Source organism: Cupressus sempervirens, chromosome 5, assembly GCF_028749045.1.
Source record: "Cupressus sempervirens isolate cs-2001-9-10 chromosome 5, ASM2874904v1, whole genome shotgun sequence".
NCBI lineage: Eukaryota > Viridiplantae > Streptophyta > Pinopsida > Cupressales > Cupressaceae > Cupressus > Cupressus sempervirens.
The window spans coordinates 195,177,508-195,204,802 of NC_143122.1; the positions used below are offsets into that span (position 1 = coordinate 195,177,508).

At 37.3% G+C, this 27,295-nt stretch overlaps 1 protein-coding gene across 1 annotated transcript in view; it reads right to left on the reverse strand.

Moving 5' to 3' along the window:
• Nucleotides 1-6,618: 6,618 nt before the first annotated feature.
• The window catches only part of LOC149555057 (uncharacterized), a 208,787-nt gene continuing 188,110 nt past the window's right edge, over nucleotides 6,619-27,295 (reverse strand). The window contains exons 11-12 of the mRNA XM_089829092.1: nucleotides 7,537-7,613; nucleotides 6,619-7,452 (exon numbers count right to left, since the gene is read on the reverse strand). Coding sequence (XP_089685218.1) covers nucleotides 7,333-7,452; nucleotides 7,537-7,613 — 197 coding nt within the window. The 3' untranslated portion in view covers nucleotides 6,619-7,332. The remainder of the gene's footprint in view (nucleotides 7,453-7,536; nucleotides 7,614-27,295) is intronic.

The following is a 27,295-nucleotide window of genomic DNA, read 5'->3' on the forward strand; positions in this document are numbered from 1 at the left end:
ATGATGATGAGACAAAGGGCGACGTCAAGGTTTCCTTGAGGTAAATGCATCTTGAGAAAGAATGGGTACTCAAGGAATTACCTCCAATTAACACTAATTTTTTGTTAACAAGAGGATATATTGCATAGCTCCATCATCATTACAAGGTTTGGGCCTATTTTCTATGGATGGCATAAAGGTCAGCTATAATAAGGTTGTTGAATTGATGGAGTACATATGACCTTCGTACAATTACAAAAATTGGATGTGGATAGTTCAATATAAAAAAAAGTATCTGTAGGTATGCACTATTAGCAAATTATCTACAATGAAAAGAAAATTATCAAAGTAAAAGACTTGCTATGTACATTGATGGAAGACTGAAAGAAATAGGGAACATTGCAAGTTTTATAAATAGTACGCGTCCTAAGTCAACTAATAAGCGAACCAATTGTATTTTTGAAGCACGTGAGGGAAATCATGTTTTTGCATGTGCAATAGAATCAATAAGTTTAGGGGAAGAGTTGCTAATAGATTACAATTTGAATCGCATAGATACAAAGAAAGTTACTATCATGGGACTTGTAAGTACTGTATATTTAAAATTTAAACTAATTACTTCCAATTAGAACTCTAATATACAATATACCATTTTAATAATAAGTTTTTTTTATAAGCGGACCATTCATTTGATTATGTTGATGTTTTTATATATATTATTTTTCATAGGGCGACATGGTCGATCCATTAGATGACAGAGGTAGGGATGTTTCTCCCACCCCTTCTCTAGCGCAGGTAAACCTTCTGTATAAAAACTAATGCAATTATAATTTTACAAAATGTCTAATTAATATGTTACTTTCATGAAGGTTTTGGACTTGTTTTCATTGTTTTATAGATTTTTTTTTGTCACAATTTGATTCATAAGGAAAGCGAACAACAACAATTACTTGCTGATATGGTTGCTACTGTATTATGCGATGATGACATTGCATATAGTAGTGACACTATTAGCTTGTGTAAAAAGACACTGAAGAACATCAATCTACAAATTCTTGGGCTTGTGGTAGATCCAAATCAAACAGATGAGGAAGAGGCCACAAGAAATGAATTGTGTCATAGAACACACTATCTGGAAGTAAGCAACAATGAGTCTTTTGCTAGGACAATAGTTCAATAAAGCTCTATGTTTTATACTAGTTTATGAATCATGAACCACAATATGTATATTTTGTTATAGGATTTTTTGAGACCACGCCGAGTTCTTCCACCTGACAAGGGTACCAGTGCATGTCCTATAGGTATGTGATTTCAATTCTCAATCATCAGAAAGGACATTATTTTCTTCATGATTATTATTGATAGTTTTATATTATTGTTGGTCATGTTCACTCTTCTCCTTTACTTAACCACTTGTATTCATTCTTCGATACTTAAGATTGATACAATCCATTATCCATACTCTATAATTGATACTCATTCCTAATATGTTATCTTAGCTATATGTGGAAAACTCATATATCTTTTCTAATTATAATTGTTGAACCTTTATGATGATATAGTCTTAAATGTGTAACCTCTTGACCAATTCCATGTCCATGAGTTTGTGATGATATGATTCTAATATCTCCATTGTACATAATAGTTAGTCTGAAACTTTCTATCGTTGCCTTTGAGATGATTTTGTTGTCACTATCATAAAATCTTACAAATCCACATAAATTTGTTTACGAATGTCTTTTTCATTACAAGCTCCTCATTGGTAATGCCCTTGATGTAATGTCTCCTTTTTATTAAAATGTGGGAAATAGGTACAAATAACCTAACAAACTCAATTGCAAGAGACTTCTTTCCTCATAGTCTCAAATAATACCTAAAACTAATAATGATTGATGTAAGAAAATAGTCTATGGTACCACTTTTAAATTATCGTTCTTATGTTATACAATTTATATGATATATGAGAACAATGCCACTGCTATCTCTAATACAACAATTAGGTATATGTAAGGTGATTTTGGTCTATATATATTGACTTAGTCCAATGCAACAATATTAAGATTATCTCTATTGTTTCTAATATGACTGATAACAATTATGCAAGGATGATCTTTAATTTGAACTGTGTAACTAATGAGATTGGTAGTTGTCTATGATATGATAGTGTAAGTAAGCTACAATCTATTCCTACTCTCTCTACAATTACTATCGCTCATAGTGATGCATTTGCTATTATTTATCTATTGATGAAAACTTGCAAGTGTTTTCAATGATGCTATTGTTGTGTCTAATTTTCATCCTTAAACACATGCAATTATCTTTCAAATATTTCTTATTGTGATATGATGATATGTTGCTCCTGATATATTGCTATAAGATTGGTTTCGCTTATAGTGGTATAATGCTTACCCTCGGTAATATTTATTTGGAATGACTCATGGGTCGAGAGTTTCTCCCAATAGGGGACATGACAAATACATTGTGTGTGTGTGTGTGTGTGTGAGAGAGAGAGAGAGAGAGAGAGATTATTTTTGTGTGTGTGTGTGTGTGTGAGAGAGAGAGAGAGAGAGAGAGATTATTTTTCAAGTGATGATGATTTCCATACACCTACTTCCATGAAACCGGCCAACACTTTGAGATTGCTGAATATAAGATCGGCAACAAGGAGCATGCAAACATCCACACCTGTTGCAACTAGAGCTAGTAAATCCTTGTTTTGCTACATTTCGTTATGTGTTAAATATGATATTATTTGTACTTTCTTGTTTATTTGAGCATATTATGACATTGATTAACTTTGTGCAGGGACAAGTACACCTTCTCATGGTGATGATAGAACTGATACCAATATTGCTAATAATTTACCAACCTTTCCTGGAGCAACCCATGTTACTTGTACTGGATCATTGGAGGGATCATTGTTGATGGCCAAGAAAGATATGATTCCATTAAAATTGCCTAAGCTTCCAGGTACTTTAAAATTGTAATTATTTAGAGTGTAATTGTAGTTTACTTATTCATAATTCATTTTCGACTAATGATGTGGTGATGATTTTGCAAGAAATGATCTTTTTTACTAAACTTTTTATGATTTAACATTGAAGATGTTTGGGCCCAGAGTACGTAAAAGGTAGCTTGATATAATTGGTTGCTACATTTTTCCATTTATCCACTTGTAATATATTCAACGTACATAGCTTGAACTAATTTTTTTATCTAAAAATTTATTTTTTTGTTAAAAGCTAGACAAACCAAACCCCTGAATTAAAAGATCATCTCATAAAAACTATGTAGTTCTTTGGTGAAAATATTTTAAATAGAGCCCAACTTCTAAAACAGCTTGCAAACATCTAAAGACTGTGAGAGACCAGTACAGAAGGGCTCTAAAGCTCAACCCAAAGTACAAGCATCATCCTATGGTGCCACAGCTAGAGTGAAATGAAATCAAAAGAGAAGAGACTAAGGGATAAAGGAATTAACCCATCCTCTGGGAAAAATAGATATGTGTCTCATGTTTTAATTTATTATCATCCTTATTTTGCCAAAAATAATAAAGAAACCCCAAGATCCTTGTTCTCTCCAAGCTCCTTAAAGTCTGTCATAGCAAAATTTATGTCTATATTGACAGAAAAAGGTCAAGAATTCTACAAGCTATGAAGACAGTAGCATGCCTTTGTTTGTATGCAAAAAGTGTGCATCATTACTTTATTGTAGTTATTGTCATAACCAGTGGCAATGATATATAATGATGTTTATTTTCTATTTGCCACAATGGTGTTGTATGTCATGAAAACATCTGATTATTTGTCATGGAATGACCCTAAGAACTAACTAGTCACTGCTATTTTTTAAAAGTGCTCTCATATTCAAAGCCCTCCTTGATATGCTTTGACATAAATGGACTTATGTTGTCATAGTTCTCTAATTCAATCTTGTTTATTGCCAACATATGCATTATTCACATATATTGATGATTGACATGCTCCATTGAAAATGTGTTCAAAACTCGCCACTATTGGACTTGGAAAATGCAGTCATAAAATTGGCCCTTAAGCACAAAACTACGACTCTGGTTTCTCATTCAAAGATATAGCATGTCAATGACAATCAATTTGATTTGTGTCAAAGGGTAAGATTTTTTTTTTAAAACAATAACTACTGTCGATATTTCAACACTTACTGTCATCGACAGTATATGCAACCTGTCAAAACATCTCTACAAGTCGTCTCTATTTCAACGCATCCTGCCATCAAGAGTATGATAGACTCGTCGAAACATCTCTCGCAATCGTCGATAATTCGACGAATCTTGACGTCAATGATGTGCAATACCCATCGAACCATCTCTTAGTCATTGATATTTTGACGTTTTGAAGTAGTTGTCTGTCACCGCCATGTGACAATGATGGCAATAATTTTTGACAGATTTTGTCATCAATATAATGACACCCATCTTGTGCATGGAACTTTCAACTCCAATTTAGCGACAATAGTTTTTGACATTTTTGAGTCACAATTTCAACAAACGCAAGTCAAAAAATAGGTCCAAATTAACTAGTGAGGAAAGGCCTAGATGACTACAAATTTGCAACACTGGCATTTATAGCAAGAACAACCTGATAGTGTGATAGATGAGCATCATGCACTAGAGCTAAGACATCAAAAGAACTATTCTCATCCACCACAATAGAAGGTCAAGCAACTTTAAGATGGGAAAACAAGTGTTGATGCAAGAGTGGAAGGAATCATCAAAACTACAAGAGATGACCCTATTGCAAAGATCCCCAAGATAGGTCTCTACATATTTGCAACCCAAGCCACAAACACAAAGGTTGAACAAACCATTGAAGCGCTCCACTTTTCAATGGAAATAATGCTCCCAACAATACGAACATTAGTTGCAAAAGTTTGTAGGGGGAAGCCTAGTAGGCATCGTCAAAGAAGGCAAGACCAAAGACTAGGCAAACACAATGGACCAACATATTGTAGACTTTTGATCAAATATAAGGTTGGAATACCTTCAAAATTGTCTCACAAGTTGGATCAATTAGTGGATAATGACAAGATTGTGTATTGTTATTTTCTTTGCCAAGGTCCCTTCTTGCTCTATAACTGTGTTTAATATTTTTTACCCCCAAAAAAGAAGAGGCCCTTAGATTAAACCATGTAAGAAGCCTAAAAAGGGGTGTTCAATTTTTAAATACAAACACATTCTAACAAAGCATCATATTATCTTAGGTTTAAGAAGTGAAGATAAACATAAGACCTATAGACTGTAGATTTCCAAAATCATACCCATCAATTGCAAACATGTATATGAATATTTTCAAGCATATCTATTGCAAGCCTTTTTAAAAGATCAAGTGCACCAAAAACATAAGACTTGGTTGAAGAACACTTTGCTTCCTTGACATTATTGAGGACTACACCTTGTGGGAAAACGTAGTTTACTATTAAGCTATTGTGTATGATTTAGTTTTGCACTAGATATAAGGTTACTAATAAGCTATTATTTGTGATTTAGATTTAACTAGAAAACTATCTTTTTCTATCTCTTATATCTTTAGGTCAATTTTTTTATCAATTAACTTGTACACTAAAAAATAAGAGTTAAAGACATGAAAAGTATAATCAGTTTGAAAACATTAGTGGTTCCAGTGATTTATTCCATCCACCTCACTCATCAAATGTTTTTTTGTTTTAAGCATTATTTGCATCATATTTAAGATATTTATATTAGTGATTTCACTTATTTGGAATAAGGTTGGGGCCCTGTGGTAGGAGACTTCCACAAAAATAATGCAAGCTGTGTATTTTTTGAAATGTTTAACCCCGACTGGTCCCATGAATCATAAAGTGTATTACACCTTAAAAATTTAAACTCCTAAACTTAAGGAAGTTTGGAAGATTTTGAATTTAAAATATCAAATATCAAATTTATTTTTCTTTCAATTTTTTATTTTTTTATTTGTTGACATTTGGCATAAAAAACTTCTAAGCTAATGGGAATATTTCCAGCCCCACCTCATTTTCACCTGCCTAAGAGAGCTAAAAAAAGTTGGGGCTCTTATTTTAGAGAAAAATATTATAAATAATCATTTAGCCTTGCATAAAAAATCTCATGGGACCTCTCTTTCCTAAAAATATAGCCCGAGCACCCCTCATGGGACCCCTTCCTAAGTGTGATCTTATAGCACGTTTTGATAAAGCACAGGACATTGTTCATCATTTTCTTATATAAACACGTCAGCATACATAGATGTAGTCATTTCCACCTTTCTATGGTGAAGAACAAGGATGTGAGTAGGCATGCATCCAAACTACAAACCTCATCCACCTAAAGCAAACACATGTAAAGGGATCCCATGGTCAAACCTAACCCAATGGTGAATGGCTTTCTATATCTCATGGCATCATCCTCACCAATTATGCTCAACTGATTGAGAAACCATCCTTTTCTAAAATGTTCATCTTTAATTATGTTTTCTTCATTGATTGTTATGTTATTCTTTGAAGGAATGAAGCAAAATAATTCAACTCACGCAGCAAACAGTGATAAAAAAACCAACCCATGATTAATTTATACAGAGAAAAAGAACAGTGGAACATAATTAATTTCATGCATAATTGGCTAGCAAATAATAATTTATGGTAGTTCAACATTGCAAAAGTTCTCTTTGAATTCAAGGTTGCTCAAGTCATTTATGTACAGTACAAGGTTAAAAGGTTCCATGTACATAAAGAATTCTTCAAAATAAAAATAAGAAACAAGGGAAGATACAGTGCAACTAGCTTGAACTCTGAATGCACAGTAGATGGAAGCACCCCATGCATTCCTAGTATGTTGCTTGCAGCTTTGCCCACAGCCCTTGAAGCATTCAGTATCAAAATTAATGAGCCAATATTAAGGCTCACTACCTTTTAAAAATGTCTTGTTACTACTTACGGTAATCATACTTGCATGCTATTCAGGTTCGTAAATGTATGAGAAGCCCATCATGGTATAGTTGGTACAGTTGTTTCCCTGGTAATATCTAGTTTCTAAAAAGTGACAGCTCCTAGTTTCTTGCATGAAATTCTATTTCTTTGCACAAAACCCCTGCTTCATAAAAATAGCTCCTCTAGCAGCTCAACAGACGAGCTCAAATAAATATATAAAAAAATTTACAAGCAATTCCTTTCATGATTCTGTTTTGATGACAAGCTGAGCACACTTCTTGAGAAACTTGCAATCGAAGAATAAGCCCCCATTGACAACAAATATACTGTCCAAGATTGATAGCTGTGATGATAATGAAATTTATCCTTGAAGATCAGTGCATCCTGCAGCTTTTGGTAGGCAAAGAATTAATATTAGACATGTTCATCATCTGGTAACCGAATTGTCACCGCAAGCAAATCACTTGCAGCCAACACATTTTTTTTTCCAAACGCCTTTCTTGCAGCACTCACTGAGTTCTTTATGTGATCAGCCTGCTTACATAAATCAAAGACAGATTAATGCCATGCAAAAGGATCAATATGCTAGAGATCTATCTTGAGAAATAAAAAGCTTACAGTAGTGAATTTCCCGCCAAAGTGGGTTAAGACAAGACTCTCAGCATTGATTAATCTGGCAAATTTTCCAGCCATTGCTGCAAAATTTAGAAAGATGAAATATACATCAAATCACAAATTCCCATAAAAAGATTACTGTACATAAGGGTTTCAAAATATAGACTACATGCTACTAAGGATCAAGTAACAAAATTCATCAATGAAATCACTGTAATTGGTGAGAATTAGACTTTTAAATTCTTCATGTCGTCAAATGGTTTTAAGAACGGGCATTAAGGACTGACAAACATCTTGCATTGATGAAATTGTTGTAAACATCATTAGGAACACAAAGTTTGGATTTAAAAGTTCAGTTGCTTTCCAAAATGTGGGTGACAGTCTTCAGTTTCCTAGAAATTTTTCAGAATTACAAATGCCAATTCCTGTCTAATTCCAGCAACCAAACGAGTCCTTATGTCATCAAATGGCTTTGAGAATAGGCATAAAGGACCAACAAAATCTAGCATTGATAAAAGTGTTGTAAACATCATAAGGACCACAAGTTTTGAGTTAAATGATGCATTTAAAACTTCATCTGCCTTCCAAAATGTCGGTGACAAATTGTCTTTTCTTTTCAGCTTATAAGGTGGCATCAACTGGCTATTCATATGTCTACCATCCGAATAAGTAATGTATATAGTGCATTGTTGATGTATACATTCCTCAAGAATAGCTTGTGTAAAACGAAGCAGTCCAGCCTTTTGATCCAACTACTAGAGATTCATAAAATTACTAATACAGTTATGTGAGCAAACAGATAAGAAATTATGCAACTGGGTTATAACAAGTACATGTGTCGAAGACTTTTATTTTAGGCCTAATACAAGTAAAAAATTCGATAAAATTGCTTTGATTTTTTTGTTTTCTCAAAAACAGCTAGGGTTTTCTACGAAACTCTAAGATTATTTGTCGTCTTGAAAAACTAATTGTAGATTCTTGATGGGTTTTTCGAGATCTCATTTGGGTCGTATTAGAATTTTTAAGGTACCTTATTTTTCGTGCCTCAATTTCTAAGCCATCAAAATTTCATTTTGATTTCAGATTCTTTCTAGGGTTTCTAAGAACTCCTTTAGGTCCTTGTCTGATTTTTTTGGGTCTTCCAAAATTGTCTCAAAATCTATGCCCCAATTTTTGTGCCATTATTATTGAAATCAGTGCCTATCTCAATGCATTGAAATTCATGCATAGAATTTAGTGCAATTGACATCTTCAATCTCTTGTTTTTTGTGTCTCAAAAAACATGAAGATGGCTTCATTGACCAACATCATGTTGGAAGGTAGTCAATGAGCAAATGTAGCTGAGCACACTAAGTAGAAAGAACCTGCCTTTCATGCGTTCATGGCTAAAAGTCCTGCAGATCATGTGAAGTCTTCTATCCGGTACATTGACTCAAGTGCTTTGCATCACTTTATTAATCGACATGATTGGTTCACAAATTTCTCTCCGCTCACTGACTCAATTGTTTTTGGAGGAGGTGAAGAATACAAACTTGTTGGTAAGGGCACTATTCAAGTACATTCTAGGAGGAATCTCATATTTCTCAATATGTACAGTGTTCCTGGCAATGCACTAAATCTTCTCTCAGTCAGTCAGATCATGCAAAACTCTCCTCAATTAGATGTTGTATTTAGCTTACACAAGTGTTTACTTGTTGATTGGGAGACTTGCACTACTATAGTTGTTGGCAATAAGGATCTTCGCTACTTTCAAGATGTTTTTCCTATAGAATTACCAGGACTGTCCCCGAAATGAGTTTTTGACTTCATAGATCTTATACCAGGTGTCGAAGTGATTTCTAAAGGACCCTATAGGATGACAATAATAGAATTGGTTAAATTAAAAGCCCAGTTGTAGGAACTTCTTAACAAGGGACTTATCTAGCCTAGTGTGCCACTCTGAGGAGTACTAGTCATCGTCAAAACAAGAAAGATGGGATTCTTTGCCTTTGCATAGACTCCTGAATGCTAAAGAAAGTGACCATTAGGAACAAATATCCATTGCCTCACACCGATGACATTTAGTGATTTTTTCAAAAGATGCGAGGATCTACGGTTTTCTCTAAAAAAGATTTGCAATCAAGTTGCCACCAACTGAAACTCATGGAAGATTCATAAGACAACTCTCTAAACTCGATACATGCAGTACGAGTTCACAGTCTTGCCATTTGGCTTAACCAATGCCTCTACAACTTTTATGAACCTTATGAATAGTATATTCCACAATTGCATGGATACATTTGTCTAAGTATTCCCTCGTGACATTCTTATTTACTACAAGAATGGAGAGGAATATTTGCAACATCTTCATTTCGTATTGCAATGTCTCCAAGAACACAAGTTGTACGACAAGCTATCGAAGTTTACTTTCATTCAAAAGGAAGTATAGTATCTTGGCCATGTCAATTCCAAGGAAGGAATAGCATTAGATCTGGCTAAAATTAAGGTGATTTTTGAATGATTGGTTCCCCAAAATGTATAGGAAGCTAGGAGCTTTATTGGACTAGCGAGATATGTAGGAAGTTTGTTTTGAACTTCTCATTAATAGCTTACCCCATCACTTCACTTAAGTGAAAAGGGAAACGGTTTGTGTGGCCAAACAAGTGTCAACAAGCCTTCGATTTACTCAAGGGTTAATTAACCTCAATGCCAATTTTAAAGGTGCCAGTCCTGAAAGGCCAATTCTTAGCAGTGATAGATCCATTAGGACTAGGTGGGGTACTGATGCAAGATGGGTGAGTGATCAAGTACGAGTCGTGAAAGCTCAAAAACTATGAGATCCATCATGCCCCTCATGACTTGGGATTAGCTGCAATCGTGCATGCCCTATAGAAATGGCTCCGCTATTTGTTGGGAAAACTTTTGAACTCATATCAGACCATCAGGGGTTGAAGTATATTTTTACTCATCCTAATTTCAATTCAAGGAAAAGAAGATGTTTAGAGTTAATCTCTGATTATGATTTTGAAATCAGCTATATTAAGGGAAAGGAGAATCGTGTTATAGATGCATTAAGCCATATGCAACATATCTCAACGATAGCAACTATTCATACAAGCTTTAGACAACCAGTGCTCATGACCTCTAAGGATGATAAATTTTACAAACAAGAACAAGAGGCCCTTCAAACTAAACCCCAAGATCGTAGGTATGATGGGTTCAAGTTCTAACTAGATGGTTTGTTATGGTTTGAAGGCAGAATGTTTGTCCCTATCTCAAATAAGTTGAGAAACTTAGTGTGAAAGGAAGTACATTATGCACTTTATTCAAGTCACCCGAGAGTTACTAAGATTCTACCAAATGTTAGGCCCTTATATTTATGGAAGGGTATGAAGAAGGATGCTGAAAAGTTTGTTGCCAATTGTCTTAAATGCCAAAGGGTAAAGGCAGAAGACCAACACACTACAAGATTGCTGCATCCCATGCCATTCCAGAGTGGAAGTGGCAAGTGATCAGTACGGATTTTGTCCAAGGATTGCCTATGTCACCTAATAAGCGCAATATCATCCTCGTGGTGGTGGATAAACTCACCAAGGTAGCTCACATTATACTAGGAAATTTAACAAAAAAAGCAACCACAATAGCCCATAAATTAGTGCAAGAAATTTTCACTCCATAGAATGCCAAAAAAGATCATATCATATAGTGCTGGCAAAATGACATCCAGTTTTTCTTTGCAGCCTTGGGCACCCCAGCTAAATGTTAGCAAGCCTACCATCCCAAACCAAATGATTAAACAGAATGAGTCAACCAAGTATTGGAAGACCTTAGGATGTACTACATGGACCAATAATACAAATGGGAGGATTCTTTGCCTCTAGTTGAGTTTTCTTATAATAACATCTCCCAATCATCCATAAAATGGTTCCATTTGAAGCATTTTATGGATGGTGTAGAACTCCTATCAGCTAGCATAAGCTAGAAGATAGGATATTCCTTGGCCCTGAGATGCTATCAGAAATGGAGGTACAAGTTCAAATGATACGACAAAGATTACTAGAAGCTAATGATCAGCAAAAGAGGTATGCAGATGCAAAATGAATGCCCATACACTTTGAGCTGGAGAGAGAGCACTTCTCTGTAATGTCCCACTTTTAGCATTCATAGCATGATGTTGTCGTTGGCCTATTTCTCCATGGTCCCGTAGGCTAACTAGGACATTAAAGGGACTTAGAGGCCATTTGGCCTAGATAGTTTCAGTTGCAGGTCTTTCTGATGGGTTATGAGGCAACTTTGGGCATACTTACTATTTATAGTAAGCATCTTGGACATGGTCGGACATCCAGTGGAAACGGTATGTCGATGGTAATTGTTTAAAATCGACAAGAAGACTTGTTTATCATTGATAAGATTTGTTATGCATTGATAAAGCTATTTTATAAAGTTAAATTTAAATATTTAACTTTATTAATGCATAGACTATAGTTTGTGGAAAATATTTAAATTAAAAGAGTCCCCTTTATTTTATAACACATTGGAGACATAAGTTACATAAAGGGAGTGATGTTTTACCTCACATTGAGAAAACGAAGGATTGAGCTGTGAGAACACTATAAAAAGAAAGGGAAGAGCTTCTTTTTAGTATGCTTGGAAATATCAAAGAAATTGGGAAATTTTCTGCAGATTATGTCTCAATAGTTTGGAGGACAAAATCCCTTCAAGCTGAAAATCTTGACGCCATTGAAAGATATGGTCTTGAGATTCAACATAGTAGCAGTCCGAAAAAGCGGAACCGAAAAAGCAGGATAAAAAAAACGGGTATGAAAAAGCTGTCCGAAAAAAGCGGAACCGAAAAAACAAACTGAAAAAGCGGGCACGAAAAAAGCAGGGCGAAAAAGCAGTTCAAAAAAAGCAAAGCAGAAGGGGCAGCATAGAAGGAAATTATTACAGCCATCTACAACCAGGTTCTTTTGTTAGTATTGTTTTTTAGGGTGTTATAAGCTTTCAGCTGTAAGTGTGCATTATACCAGCATTATCATTTTGTAATCCATGTAAATGCCAAAGTCTTGGCCATATTTCATGAGCATTGTAATTTTCATTGCAATTAAGAAGATAATAGTTGCTGGTGTCATTTAAGCAATTTAATATCATTATTTATCAGCTAGTTAGTTTGCATACCAACTGTTTGTAAAAATGTCAGTTGGCTGTAGGTGTTCATTTCTCATGCTTAGATCATATATATGCACTGAATATTGTTAAAATTAGTAGCACACTCATGTTAGGTCATTGTGTAGTCCATTGTAGTCTTCTAGCACAAGATTTTCATTGATGCAAATTGTAAAAAAAGTCATTTGAAACTAGCTTAAATACTATATCAGTCATACGTCCTTTGCATGTGAATTGTTTGATGAAATTCCTTGAGGGCAGATTTGAGGAGGGTCATTACAGTGGTATCAGAGCTTGCTTGCAAAGTGTTTGACGAAATGTCAAACAACTGAAGTATAAAGATTTTTGGTGTTGAAGAAGTTATAACCTATTGGGGTTATTACATTCTCTGGGTCAAACCTCATAAAAGTGTGATCACATTGGGAAATCCACCAAACTAGACCCGAGATACGTTGGACCTTTTGAGGTTCTGTAACAACCTAGTCGCCTAAAGAATTGCTCTACCTCCAGCTCTTTCAAATGCATAATGTTTTTCATGTTTCCTATCATGAGATATATGTATCAAATTTCTCTCCAATGATTGATTAGAACTATTTACAAGTAGGGGACCCAAGGGTAGTTATGGTCGAGCCCATTAGGGTGCTTGAGGTTCTTATAAAATCAAGAGGTCAAGCAATGTAAGGTCTAATTGGATGAATACTCTCAAGACAGTACTACCTGGGAAGACTACGATGAGATACATCAAAAATTTCAATTTTTATTTAATGCATATTTAACCAATTGGTTTGGATGAACAATGTTTTTTTTTGAAGTGATGTAAATAATTGTTAATATTTGACTCTAAATCATCAAGGACGATGGCTCACAAGGGGAAAGATATGTCACATTCCTCTAGATTACTCATACTTTGATGACTTCTTATGTTGGTGCCCTAAGCAGTATCTAGTTTTCTTTTAAGCAATGGCTTTATATGGATTGATGCCCTAGATGGTTTTTGGTACATACTAAAAATTCTTTTATTTAATTTATACTCTGGATGGTTTCAGATGCTACAAACAATGGTTTCAAATTAAAAGATGCCCTAGATATTTATTGTTTTTATTCTTGTCTATGATATATTAGATTCAGATAGTATATATATGGAATGTCATGATAAATTTCATGTATATGCAGAATAGATGCAATTGTTTATCTCGTATTATGCAATTAATATTTTTAATGCCATGGTATTGGAGTAACTACTTATGTTTTGGCTAGCGGATGTAGGATCACCAAAAAAGAGGGAAAAAGAATGTAGTCAAGGTCAATGATGGATAGGATTGCAGAGACTGGTAATATTTAGAATCGACTAGTGTTTCCTTGTTGTCCTAGGTCCCTAAAAGGACTTTGGGAATGAATTTGTTTACTTACGCCTTAAGTCAATTAGGCAACAACCATAGTCATTTGATGGCATGCCACCAAATTGCACCACATAGGACTGTGTTAACCTTGGCACATTTTCGGTTTTCATCGGGTTGATACTTTTTATATATACTTCAATTTAAGTCTTAGCAAGAATTGGTACATATGTAGTGTGTAGTCATCATATAAATACGCAGTATATATAAATGTTAAATGATGACTATATATATATTCATGTTAATCTAGATATTAGTATTTGATAAGAAATGGGATATATTAATGTTTAAATTATTCATTGTTATTTAAAAGACACTTAATCAACTATTAATCTTGTAAAGCTTATGTAAACATAACATTTAATAAAATTGAATAACAATGGATAAGCAAACACTACCATATTCCTTGGTGGATCATTTTTTATGTGGTTATGAACTTTAGTTTTGAATTATTGAATGGGATTTCGAAGGAGGGAGCCTCTGGCTGGAAATTATCGGCATTACAAAACATTTAAATTATATTCAATCTATATTTGATTATTGGGAATTCTAAAGCTTTAGAAAGGGTTGATTTCTGGGCAGATAAGCTCAAAGAGAATTCTTTCAAAGCACGATGGGAGGTGGCGGATGTATCACGCCTACTAATAAAAAATTAGGGATGCTATTTGTTGTCCTCCACTTTGTCATCACAAAATTGAGATAACAGTATAGAACTTTTCTACTAAGTTTCACATTTCTCAGAGATAATTCATTACTTAATTTGCCAAGACTGATCAACCAATTGTTCTCATGAATACTTTTACTGAAGGCTATTGTCAAGTCCTTTTCATATTTTCGGTTTGTTAGCCTATACTTGAATTTTGAAGCCTTCAAAATTCTTTTTTGCATTTTTGAGTGTTTGTTTAGATTGTTTTAATCACTTCGTTTCCTCCAATCTCTTGCTTTTGGCTACCCCTTCAATTCGATATCTCTTGGGACTTAATCAGAGTTATTAGTCAAAAGATATCAAGGTTTTAGTGTCTAAAAGGTGGGTTCTCCAAGTCCAATTGCATATTTAAAAATATTGATGCTATATTCTAATGTTGAATTGCGCTCTTTGCTAATAATAGCTTACGATGACTTTATGTTATGTTTTTAACTTTTTAAGTTACTTTATCACTTTTGATTCATCATTTAAGTGACTTAAGTGACTGTAGTGGAGTTTATGTTATAATTTTCCTCTTGCATGCAAATGCAAATGGCCAAAATTTATGCAAATGTACTTCTAGAGTGTGATTTTGGCTTGGACACCCAAAAGCATGAAAAATCAAAGCAAATTTTAAAACATGCAAATGCATCTAGAGAGTGCATTTTTCACTAAAGTTCAAATGTATGACCCATTATTGCCTTCCAAGAGTGTGATTTTTCTCTATGAGTAGAAATGTTGGATTTTACACATGCAGTTGCATCTTCTAAACCCGATTTGAAGCCAAGGTTTGAATCTTTCAAAGTCTTTGGATCATTGCATGCAAATACATTGGAGAACTCGATTTTGAAGAGAACAAGTACATCCAAACTTCTTCTCCCAAATTTTGCTTATTGCTCTCCAAGTAAGTGTGAGGATTCAATTTTGTTTGCATTTCTTGCTCGTTTCACTAATTTGATGCATTCTTTGGTTGTTTTTTATCGATTTGTTCAAATGAAACCCTAATTTTTTGCATCAAGTTCAAAAATGAAATTGCATGCAAAGTGAAGCTTTGAAGTTTGTCAAAATTTGAGTCAAAGCAAGAGGTATAGTTTCCTTTTGTTTTCAACTTTTAGTATATATTTTGTCGCTTGTTTTGGTTTGTTTTTGGATAAACGTAGAAGATTTTCGCCTAAGAATGGAAGTGCATATCCATGCTTTCATCTTCCATGTCAATACATTTTCCAAATACATTCATATTTCATAGTCCTACCTATGCAATTGCATTTTCCAAAACCGATTGCATATTTACCTCAAATAAAAATTTTACCACATGTAATTACTTCTTCTAAACCCGATTTTGGTAAAAGATCACGCTTTTAAATACCAATGTTCTTGTTTTGCACACATCCATTTGGTTCCAACTTGCATTCTTGGCCATCCAAAACAAAAGTTCCACTTTGCCTACATGTATTCCATCATTCTAAACCCAAAATGGTCATTTTTGCCCAAAATACAAGTTGTCCCATTCATTTCCCACCTTCAAAAGCGTTCAATAAGTATCTAATCCAAACTTAAAACACTTATCCCTTATAGATCCGTCATTGTAACTCAAATTCCAAAGTTTTCAAGGATCCAATCTCATTGGATGATGTCTTCATCTTCGTGTTGCAGTGAACTGTTCAAGATATGTCAAAATTTTCTCAAAGAGTAGAGACGTCCCCTCAAGAAGATATGCTTCAAATCCGAAGAAGTGGCATTCATTTGGTCTCCACTTTCTCAATGGCTTCCCAAGAGCCTAAGTTTGTGTGGAAATGCGTCAAAGCACTTTGATCAAAAGAAAAAAAATAGCGAAGGAGAAAGAAATCAATTGAAGATGCTGATGGGAAAGTTGTTTTGAGTGTACATCTGAGCAAAATTGAAAAGGTTCTCAAAGTGTCAAAAGTTTTTGAATGTGTAAATCTGAAAAAGAAGAACTCACAACTTGATCACATCAAGTTTTCAAAAGACAATTAGCAATTCATCAAAGAGAATACAGTGGCGCAGAATATGGGACTCCCTATATGGCGATCATCCACGATTGCATCACCAACTACAAGGTCTCTGTCGGCAATTTATAGAATTGATCATTCAAAACCAACAGTTTCAACTTTTTCTTCAAGAGCATTTTTAGGTTTGTAGTTGCAAAGGATAAATTATGTGTAATCTGATTGCATGTAATCCGGTTACAAGAACTTTCAATCATGTAATCCAATTAATCTACTTTTCTTTCTTGACTTAATCAAGGTGGTTGAGTTCCTCCCACCTTTTTCTCCACTTTTCTCACTCCTTCCTATATATAGTGACCCCCCCATTGTAAAAATCATCTTTTATTTTATATAAGAGAACTCTGCCAAACATGTGCAAGCATCATAAGTTCGATTGTGTAGTACCAATTTGGAAGAAAAGTGAATACAAAGAAGCAATTTGATTCAAAGCTTTGATAGGAAACAATTGTGATAGAGCAAATTAGAAATTTTGACTGTGATTTGTGTTTATTGACTTTGATTCATGTTACTATTGTATGTTTATTAGATTAAGTGAGTAAAAGAAACAATTGGAGCAGAAACTCTGATTGAGAGCAATTATGGTAATATAAAACTAGAAGCTTTCTCTATAGGTTATATTGGTATCTAATATTCATGAATGTTGTTAATTTAAGTTACTTTCATGTTAAATTGTAGTGATTTAATTTTCTAGTGTAAAACAACTAGACTTAGATCCAAGCTGGTACACTTTAAATCAGCCTTTGAGTTGGTGTTGGTTTATCGGTATCACTATTTCCAATTTCTAGATAGAAGTGTAGTTTATAAGTTCTTCTTGCCCATTACCCGCTCTACGAGTAAGTGGATTCTTTCCTGAAAGAAAAAGAAAGAATATTAATAACACCCTTCAAAGTACCTCTAACTTCTTGCTTACCTCGATTTGATCCAAAGAACAATGAGACAAGGGAGCCTTCCCTTCAAGGTAGGAGAAATTTTGTCTCACACATTGTGGCTGGTCATCCTATTTTGCAACTGAATTTGCACATACTGTTGGTTGCAAAACATCCACCCAACACTATTGTTGTGGAGATATGGAAAGTCTCTTTAGAAACAGTTTTGGGGCATCATCTTATTCATTCATTTTTGGTTTTTGCTTCTTGTCATCATGGGGAAGAGAAAAACCTAGAAAACACACTTTCTGTAGCTTTTTGTCTCGTCTCAGAACAGTACTAGTAGGGAGTTCGTTGCAGAGGTAATGCAGATCAAGTTATTACCTTCAGCCGTCAATCCAAGCATGTTGATTCCCAATTTTCTAATTGCATTGAAACTGAAGAACTGAAGAACTATTCTGTCACCTTATGTTCTTTTAGTGCTCATAGAACTTGCATGCAATAGGATGGACACAAAGAGTTCAATATTTTGCAGAGTAGTTGCAAAGAAATGAAATGTTATTGTTTGTGTAGTCTTATTAGCTGGTAACTCTTAGTCTATGCATAATAAAAGATGAAAGAAAGGAAATGTAGCTTTATTACTTTACGTAGTGCGAATCACTGGGAAATACCTCAATTTCTGCAAAACTTGCAACTGTTAAAAGAAGGGACGTTTGTGTTTCATTTTCCAACTCGAATCCTGAGTTACTGTCTGCTAATGAAAGTAGTAAGCTTACATTCTTTTATCATTCTTGTTAGCTGGAAGAAACTGCAGCTGAGAGACTCAATAGAAGAAAAAATGTTTGTTTGGGGAGTGCTTGGTATATAGGTTAGCAGTGCAGATAATTTTGTAGCACTTGAACCATTGCTTAAGTCCATGCAAATTTAGGGGAACTGTTTATCACCTTTGTTTATTCTTCTCAATAGAACGGACTTGAACAAACTCTACTTAATATTAACATGCTGTTGCTTCCGAGGCTCCAGTTAAGTTAATATGAACCAGAGAGGTTGATTAATGCTAAATACAATAAAAATCAATCACCTTTGTCTGGAGGTATCAAAATGGACAGAACATGTATACGTGGTCCATTTACACCAGTAAATTTAATTGATAATCACACTAAATAAATGAAACAAAAAGAAACTTGCTCCAAGAATTGTATCGTGACACATCAACAATTGAAGCAAGTCCACATGGGTGGTTAGAGATTGAACTTCCATATTAAAATTATCATTATGTTAGCTGCAGCATGGCAATGATCCTTAGGCTTCTACTTTGATCAGGAAAAGATTTAGATTCCTTATAACCATCAACTGATAATTACTTAGAAGATTTGACCTGTAAACAATTCAACCATTCACAGAGGTATAAAAAGATGTACTATGAGGATTAAATGCCTAGCATGATAGGGTTTAAATGAACCATGGAAATGGTCATATCTATTGATCACCTCTATTAAGGGTATAATATTATTAACTCCAGTTCAGTGAATACCTTATTTTGCAAGTCAGATAGGTGTGAACATGGCAACAAGTTATTCATGTACTGTGAAACCTTGGCCAAGGTGAGCTATTCCAATGCGGTGAATGTTTCTTCCTAACTTCCCGGATATAGCCTAGTCAGGAGTTATACCAAGTTTCTGACTGTTATAGGGTGTAACCGAATAAGGGTGTAGGGCCTTACACCAGTTCCAAATGACTTGACCCAACTATATACCTTTTCCCTTGCAAAGGGCCGAGCCCACTTCTGTAAGAAGTGAGCAAGCCAGGATCGAATTACGATCCATGGTTGGGTGGACAAATGCCCTAGTGATATCTTCCCCCTTACTGCAGAAAGAGATCTTAGATGCTCCAGTGACAGTCAGTTAATGCTATGGAAGTCCTTTCCATTTCTATGCTTTGATTGGGATGTATAAGAGCAATATAAATGAGAATTAGCTTTGGTTTTTTCTTTAAAATTCTTCATGCTAGTATCTTATGGAAATGTCTCAGCATATATTCATTTTATTATTTTCTTATAAAAAAATACTGGCATGATAGAGCAGTTTTCTTTGCTGTCTACTGGCATACTAGTCATTACTTTTGTTCTAAGTAGCTTGTTACAAGATCCCTCACTTGCCTAAGTTAATCTTTTGGATGAGAACATTGAAGTGGGATAATCCATGGCTCTCATTGTTGGTGAGGTGATTGGGGCTGTCTTAGCGACATTGAAGTGGGATAATACTTTTGATGGATGATCTCTAAGGTATTTCCCACAGCATCTGAAGACTAGAGTATGGCTCTCTAACTTTGCCAATGCTTGTATTTTATGTTATTCCTCCCTGACGAGCCAAAATTATTCCATTGGTACTTGGATATCATGTTTCACATGTTGTGACAATCCATGGAACCATCTCGCTATGTTGACATGCCATGATATCTTGTCTCTTTAGCTTTCTTCATAGGTTTGTCTCCTTGGACATCTCGTGTCACATGTTCTGACATTCCATGGAACCATCTAGCTCTTCCCTCATAACGATTTCCACCGCCCTCCTTGGCAGGTTGTCTAGATGCCTCAACATCCTATCCCACCTTTCTGTATTAACGAGACCCCTAAAGGCGATTTGTCAATTATTAGAGGTAAGAAAGAGGTGAACATTGGTCTCTGTTCTCTAGATTAACAAGTATTGACAAAGATGACAACTGTTTAAAAAAACCTAGTAATGCATTCAAAAGGTAGAAAGAAGACTGCTGGAAAGAACAATCATTAAAGTAAGAGTTGTCATGTCAAGATGGCCCCAAAAGTATGGCGAATAGATCAGGCCATGCCTTATCATGAGCGAATATATTAAATATGACAAGTGTTTACCGGACTGGTAAAGAAATCAACACATACAGACAATGGAACAGAATAGTAAAATTATATTCGCATATGCCAGACATACATTATGCTTCATAATATCCGTAATAGTAGATGATTAATGATTTACAATGATCCCAGACGGGATATAAATACTATCCGTCGAACCTTCCCGAAGGAGTCCGTCGGCCACAAACATTACATCCGCTACAAACTATTACTCGTCGGCTACAAAATACAAAACACCGACGACAATCATTCCATCGGCTACAGAAACACCGCCAGGACCATCTAGTCGGCTGACACCATGCCCCCATAAAAGAAAAGTCGTCTCTGAACGACAGTTACAAAATATCTTAAACAAATTAACAAACAAAATACATCATCAGAGTGACTACAACAAGAAAAATCTGCTTCTATCACATCACTTCACTTCGTCTCGTGCATGTAGCCTCTGCTAACACAATACTGTCTCCTCAAGCTGACCTTGATAGCCACCCGTGCTGCTTTCTCTGCTTCCAACACTGGGTCCACTGAGCTAAGTGTCGCTGCACTGCCTCCAACTAGATGATTAGCTCCTCCCGAGCTCTCTATGCATCCACCAAGACAGCGTCCCGGCCAACACCTACTCCCAGTGCCTCTGGTACACAAAAAGTCCATGCCTGCAGCAGCTCCAGGTCTTCATCAACTGGTCAGACTCCCACGACTGATATCCGCAACGACTGGGGTCCAGGGGGCAACCTACACAGAAATGCACGGAACACACCATTTCTGTCATTTTCTGCCGATTCTACACTCTTTCTGGCAACCACTGATGCGTCCCTTTCCCTTTGGCATCATCTGTAACTCATTCTGAACAACTTGAATCTGTCGTCGTTTTTTTTTTTTCTTTTCTTTTATACTGCTTCCTCTTTCCTGCTCCTCTACAATCCACCACAAATCCCTCTACACACAGAAATTCTTCTCCTTCTCTACACAGATTCCATCTTGGCTCCTGCAATTTTACTGTGCTGCCGCTAAACTCAAAAGCGCCCAAACTAAATATGCCATATTTTTCCCACTCCTCACAAAACCCTGAACTTCTGCTGCTTATACATATATAGGTGGACGGAAGAACTCTGCACATCGGATTTCTCCAGCACCTCTTCGTGGGAAGGAATTCTTACCAAGAACTTTCGCAACTCCTGCTGTTGTTGATCCTTCCCCGAGCCCATTTCATCATGGATGGCTAAGAAAATCAAAATACACCAAAGCTCTGTGGCGCTGAAAGAAACTGTGAATTTCGTGGTTTTAAAACAACCCCGCGGGTTGCTTCCGCGGACAAGACAAGCGGCAGGCAGTCGACCGCGGGGCAAACTCCCACGGAGAAGTGCCCGCGGGCCATCTCCCGCGGAGAGTTACCCGCGGACATGTGCCCGCGAGACTCTCCCGCGGAGAGTTGCCCGCGGACATGTGCCTGCAGGACTCTCCCGCGGAGAGTTACCCGCGGACATGTGCCCGCGATTCTCTCGCGTGGAGAGATGCCCGCCAGCGGCCTACTCAGCTTCACCTCGCGGCCTACTTTTTTTTTTTTTTTTTTTTAATCAATTTTTCAATTTTTTTTTATTCTTTTTTTTTTCAATTTTTCAACTTTTTTTTTTTTTTTTCAATTTTTCAACTTTTTTTTTTTTTTTTCAATTTTTCAATATTTTTTTTTCGTTGACAAAAATAAAATTAAAAAAAGAGAGAGCACCTCAATTTTTCCTCCAGGCATTGCCATTCTGCAATGACGACTGAGTCACCTAGCCATTCTGTGATGGAGTCTTCCTGGCACCATATATTTGCAATTTAAATCCGTTGACTACCGGAGGCACCTCTTGCTCGTCCAATGTCTCCAATTTTATCACCCGATTGTCGCCGACCTCCCGGGTCTGATATGGTCCAACCCATCTTGCCTTAAACCTTTCCTGTTTGATTTCATCCCGACCGTCATACTTGAGTACCAACTGCCCCGGCGGAAACTTGTTGAGTTTGAGATGTTTGTCATGCCAGGCCTTACGTCTGTTCTGTGTTACCTCCGTTGCCCACTGTGCCTGCGGTCGTTGCACATCTAACTTATTTCCTTGCTGTCGGCACCCTTCCACCAATTTTGTGGTGTGATCGATTCTTCTCTTTCTGCGCGGTCCGTTCATCGCGTGTCGGATGGTGGCATCTTTCTTCTTTCTAGGGTTGGACTGTATGTTCTTCCCCTCAGCTTCAGCCATAACCGCCTTTGTGTCATTTACTTCTCTGTATTCCTCCGGACACTCATTTTCCTCCTTTTTCTCACCTTCGTCGACCCTTAGCATATTACAACTCAGAAATAATTCGTAGTCTTCTATCTGCCAATGGTAAAGGCCATTCACCGAGTCTAGGTCGTCATCATTTGATCCTCCTAGTGTCAATACTCCTTCATCGTTCGGTTCCATTCTCCTCTTTCCTTCATCGTCATTTCTTTCATCGTCACTGTCACCTTCACCTTCTGAGTCTGACGATGTTGCCTCCTCACCTACCATTTGTGTGTGCAAGTCAATTATGAATCTTTTGCCTCTGCGCTCCATTGATAGGGTATTTCGTTTCCAATCATGTTTTACTTTTGCTTGCACCAATCAATCCCGTCCCAAAATAGCATCATATCCTTTTCTTTTCAATGGAATGACCACAAAATCTAATAAAAATGGTTGCGTACCAATGGTTACCGGTTGCGCCCTCAAGGTTCCTAACGGTTTGATCCTGTGCTGGTCTGCCGTGAGCAACTGGAATGTTGGTGGCCACAGCGTCGGTTTTCCCAACTTCTTCCAAATATCCTCTGGCAACACATTCACGCGGAACCCTCCGTCGACAATTGCGTTTGTCAGAACATTTCCCAAAATCCCCATCTCGACGACCATTGGATGCCGTCCGGAGGTGACTGCCAACAGCATTGAGTTTGTTGTCATTACTTCCCTACTGTCCCTTCCTGCGTCCTCCGTTGCTTTCGAAAACGGTGTATGATTCAGAATGGCCATCCGTAACTGAGGCATTGTGAGAAGGTCACTTATCTTGACCGGTATCTCCGTTTGTAAGATCTGCCGTACAATGTTTTGTTGCCGGTGATGTCCTTCATCTGAGATGTCCCTACCGACGATGCCTTTGCAATTTCCACCTGCGCTTCCCCCAATTTTCTCTTTTCCTCCGCTTGCTTCCGTGTAATTGCCAGAACCTCCTCTACATCCGTGCCAACCATGATCAAGTTTACTCCAGACTTTGACACTTGGAATCTTCGTGATCGTCGGGTCTGCACCATCTACATAATAATTTTGGTGTGTTTGCCGCTGTACAATCCCGCGCAAAATGACCCCACAAATTACATGCTCAGCATTGAACAATCGACCGTCTGTTTGCATCATACTAAGTTCGACTTTGGCTCCCATTATTATTGTTATTATTTGTATTGTTATTTTGCCCTCTGCTATTATTCCTGTATCCTCCGAATGTGGCACCTGCACTATTCGTATTTCCGGTACTGCTTGACGGGGAAGCCTCCTGTGTGAGAAACACCTTCGGAGATCCTCTTGTCTTCATGTTAAAGGGGCACTCTTTTGTTGAATGGCCCATGATCTGACAAATGTCACAAAATTGGTTCTTTGGACACGATCCTTTAGTATGCCTATCTATCTTACACTCCGTGCACCACAGCTCACTGCCTTTTGGCTCCTTCTGCATGTTTTTAAACTCCTTCATCATGCGAACCATATCCTTCTATAGGGCAAGAACCTTCTTGCTGCTCCCTTCGTTGTCGCTGCTATCATCTCAGGCAGGCTCGTCGTCATCAGAATCAAAGGAGCTAGTTTTCTTCTTCTTTGTCTTCTGTTCACTTTCAAGGTCCAATGCTCTGTTGTACGCATCCACATATGACGACGGTGGCACAATTTTCATTTTCCTCCGCAACTTCGAGCGTAGGCCGTCCATGAACCATCTTTTTTGCAATCCGTCCGCCGGCTTGCTTTCCATTTTGTTTATTAAGTCTTTTAATCTTCTGGCGTAGACGCGAACAGTTTCGTGCTTCCCCTGTTTGGTATTGAAAATCTCTACTACGATTTCATTATCATCCCACAAGAGTTTAAATTCCGCCAAGAACTTTTTAATGTTATCCCAACTATTTAGCTTTTGTGGATCTGTATCAGTGAACCAATCAATCGCCACACCCTGTAGGGTTGCCGAAAATTGCCTAACCCATTCGTTGGCATCTGTGATTCCATTTGCCCACCAGATCGTCTCACATGTCTTACAATGTTGGATGGGGTTGGTTGTACCATCGCCCTCAAACTTCGGCAACTTTTCTTTGGATCCCGCCATCACAACACTGGAGATCTGCACTCCCACACCGGAGGTCGACACTCCCACACCGGCAGTCTGAACTCCCACACCGGCGGTCTGAACTCCCACACCGGAGGTGTCGACAGCTGCAAACCTTGGTGAAGAAGAAGGATCTTCTGAAGTTGTTTCCCGCGGAAGTCTATCCCGGACGAAGAGGTCACTCCACGCTCGTGCTCCGTCGGCACTGCAAGCCGTGCGAGTTGATGCTCTTCCGTCTGAATTCTCCCTCGGCGAACACAAATTCAAGAACTCCTCCCGTGCTTCTTCAACCAATTCCACCTGCTACCGAGTCTCCTCCAACAATTCTTCAGCGCTCCGGTTTCCATCAGCAATCTTCTGAAATCTCCGTCGGCGTTCGGCTTGCTGTGCCAGAATTAAATTCTCTTGCGCAGTACGGGTTCCATCTTTTTCCTTGACCTTATTCCGACATATGCCAGACATACATTATGCTATATAATATCCGTAATAGTAGATGATTAATGATTTACAATGATCCCATACGGGATATAAACACTATCTGCCGAACCTTCCCGAAGGAGTCCGTCGGCCACAAACATTACATCTACTACAAACTATTACCCGTCGGCTACAAAATACAAAACACCGACGAAAATCATTCCGTCGGCTACAGAAACACCGTCGGGACCATCCAGTCGGCTGACAACAAGATAAGTGAAAACAAGGCCTTCGCTATCTAAAGGTGAAGAGTAGAATATGCACCATTCTGAAATAAGCCTTAAAATTAGAATTTACTCTAGTACAGAGCATTCAGCTCAACTGTAGATATCCCATACTAAAACTCCCAAATATGGAAGGCTAAATATACCTATATAAATATATAGAAAAGTAAAAAAAATGAGGATTGCTTCAATTATACCACAACAAACCACAGAAATAGAGAACAACACAAATTCAGAGGACAAAATATGGACTACTTATTACTGCAACAAATGTGGAATTACCGAATCACAATATGCAAACCCACATGGGTGCCTTCCTTACAACAATTTGCAATACAAAGCTGCAAATATCACCTAAAACTGTCCTAGATAACCTATGGGCCTTCCTTAAATAGTAACTTTTGACCGCCGGGAAGCTTCTAGACACTAAGCCCTAACCCTTGAGGGCCGACCAACCTTATATTATATTATTTCATTACACTCTATTACATAGGATCGACTCAACACAATTTACAAATTACATTTTTAGATGGGTCCACTTCTGGAGACCATAACTAGCAAACTATTGACCTGATGGGCTGTTATAACCCCATTCTAGAATCCTCAGCTAGTGATCTACAACAATTAATCGCGCAAGCATTCATCAATTGAGGTTTTTCCTTGCTTCGGAGCCATTTAGGCCTTCATCAATGGACCTGAAGTTTGGATAACCAAAATTTGTTTACCATAGGGTAAATAGATTAATGCATATAGACAATAAACAAGAACAACAGTACTCCTTTTATTATTCGCATATGCCAAAAGATTACATAATGCTTCCAATGATGATTTATAATGATCTCAGATGGGGTATATATACTTCCCGCCAAACCTTCCCGAAGGGATCCGTCGGCTACATGACAATGCTAATCTACCCATCGGCTGCACAATCTTTACCGACGATATCAACCCATCAGCTACACAATTTCTACCGACGACATCATCCCCCCCAAAAGAAAAGTCATCTCTTGGCGATTTCAAAACTAACAAAAATAGGAGACCACCAAATACAATATAGAAAGAATATACACTAGGGAGGTGGTTGTGATGCTGAAGAATGTTGTTGCCGGCACAATTCATACACTTGATCCGTCCAGATGCTCAAATCCTTTTGAATCCGCATATTAACCTCCACAGCTTCCTTCAAAAGAAGCGTTGCGTCCATAGCCTGGGCCTTAGCTAAGTGTAATTCCTACTCAGCCGCTTCCTTATCCCACAAAAGTGTCGTACGCTCAGCCGCCCACGCTGCTTGTTGGCTGGCCAAATCCGCATTTACCTTTTCTCTAGCCTCCCTCTCTGCTGTCAAAGACCTCTCAGTTGTGACCTTGTCTATTGCCCTGTCCACCTCCACACACCTACGAGCATAATAGACTTCCTTGTACAATCTCACTACCTTGTGTGCCAACTTCTCCATCGGACTGGTGCATGGCCCTAACTCAGGCTCGGTGGCCCAATCAGCCAACATCTCAGGTGTCTCAACTACTAGCCAACCCCTGTCCTCAAAGCACGAACGGAACTACTCTGAACAAACCCCCATGATATAAGCCCAGACCAAATGCACCTCTTTCCGACGAGTCAATGCCCACAATGCAATGGTGTGTCCTTTCTTTAGTGCAACCCACATGGCTCTGAGGTAGTCCCTACATCTATCCTCATCTGACCCATAAT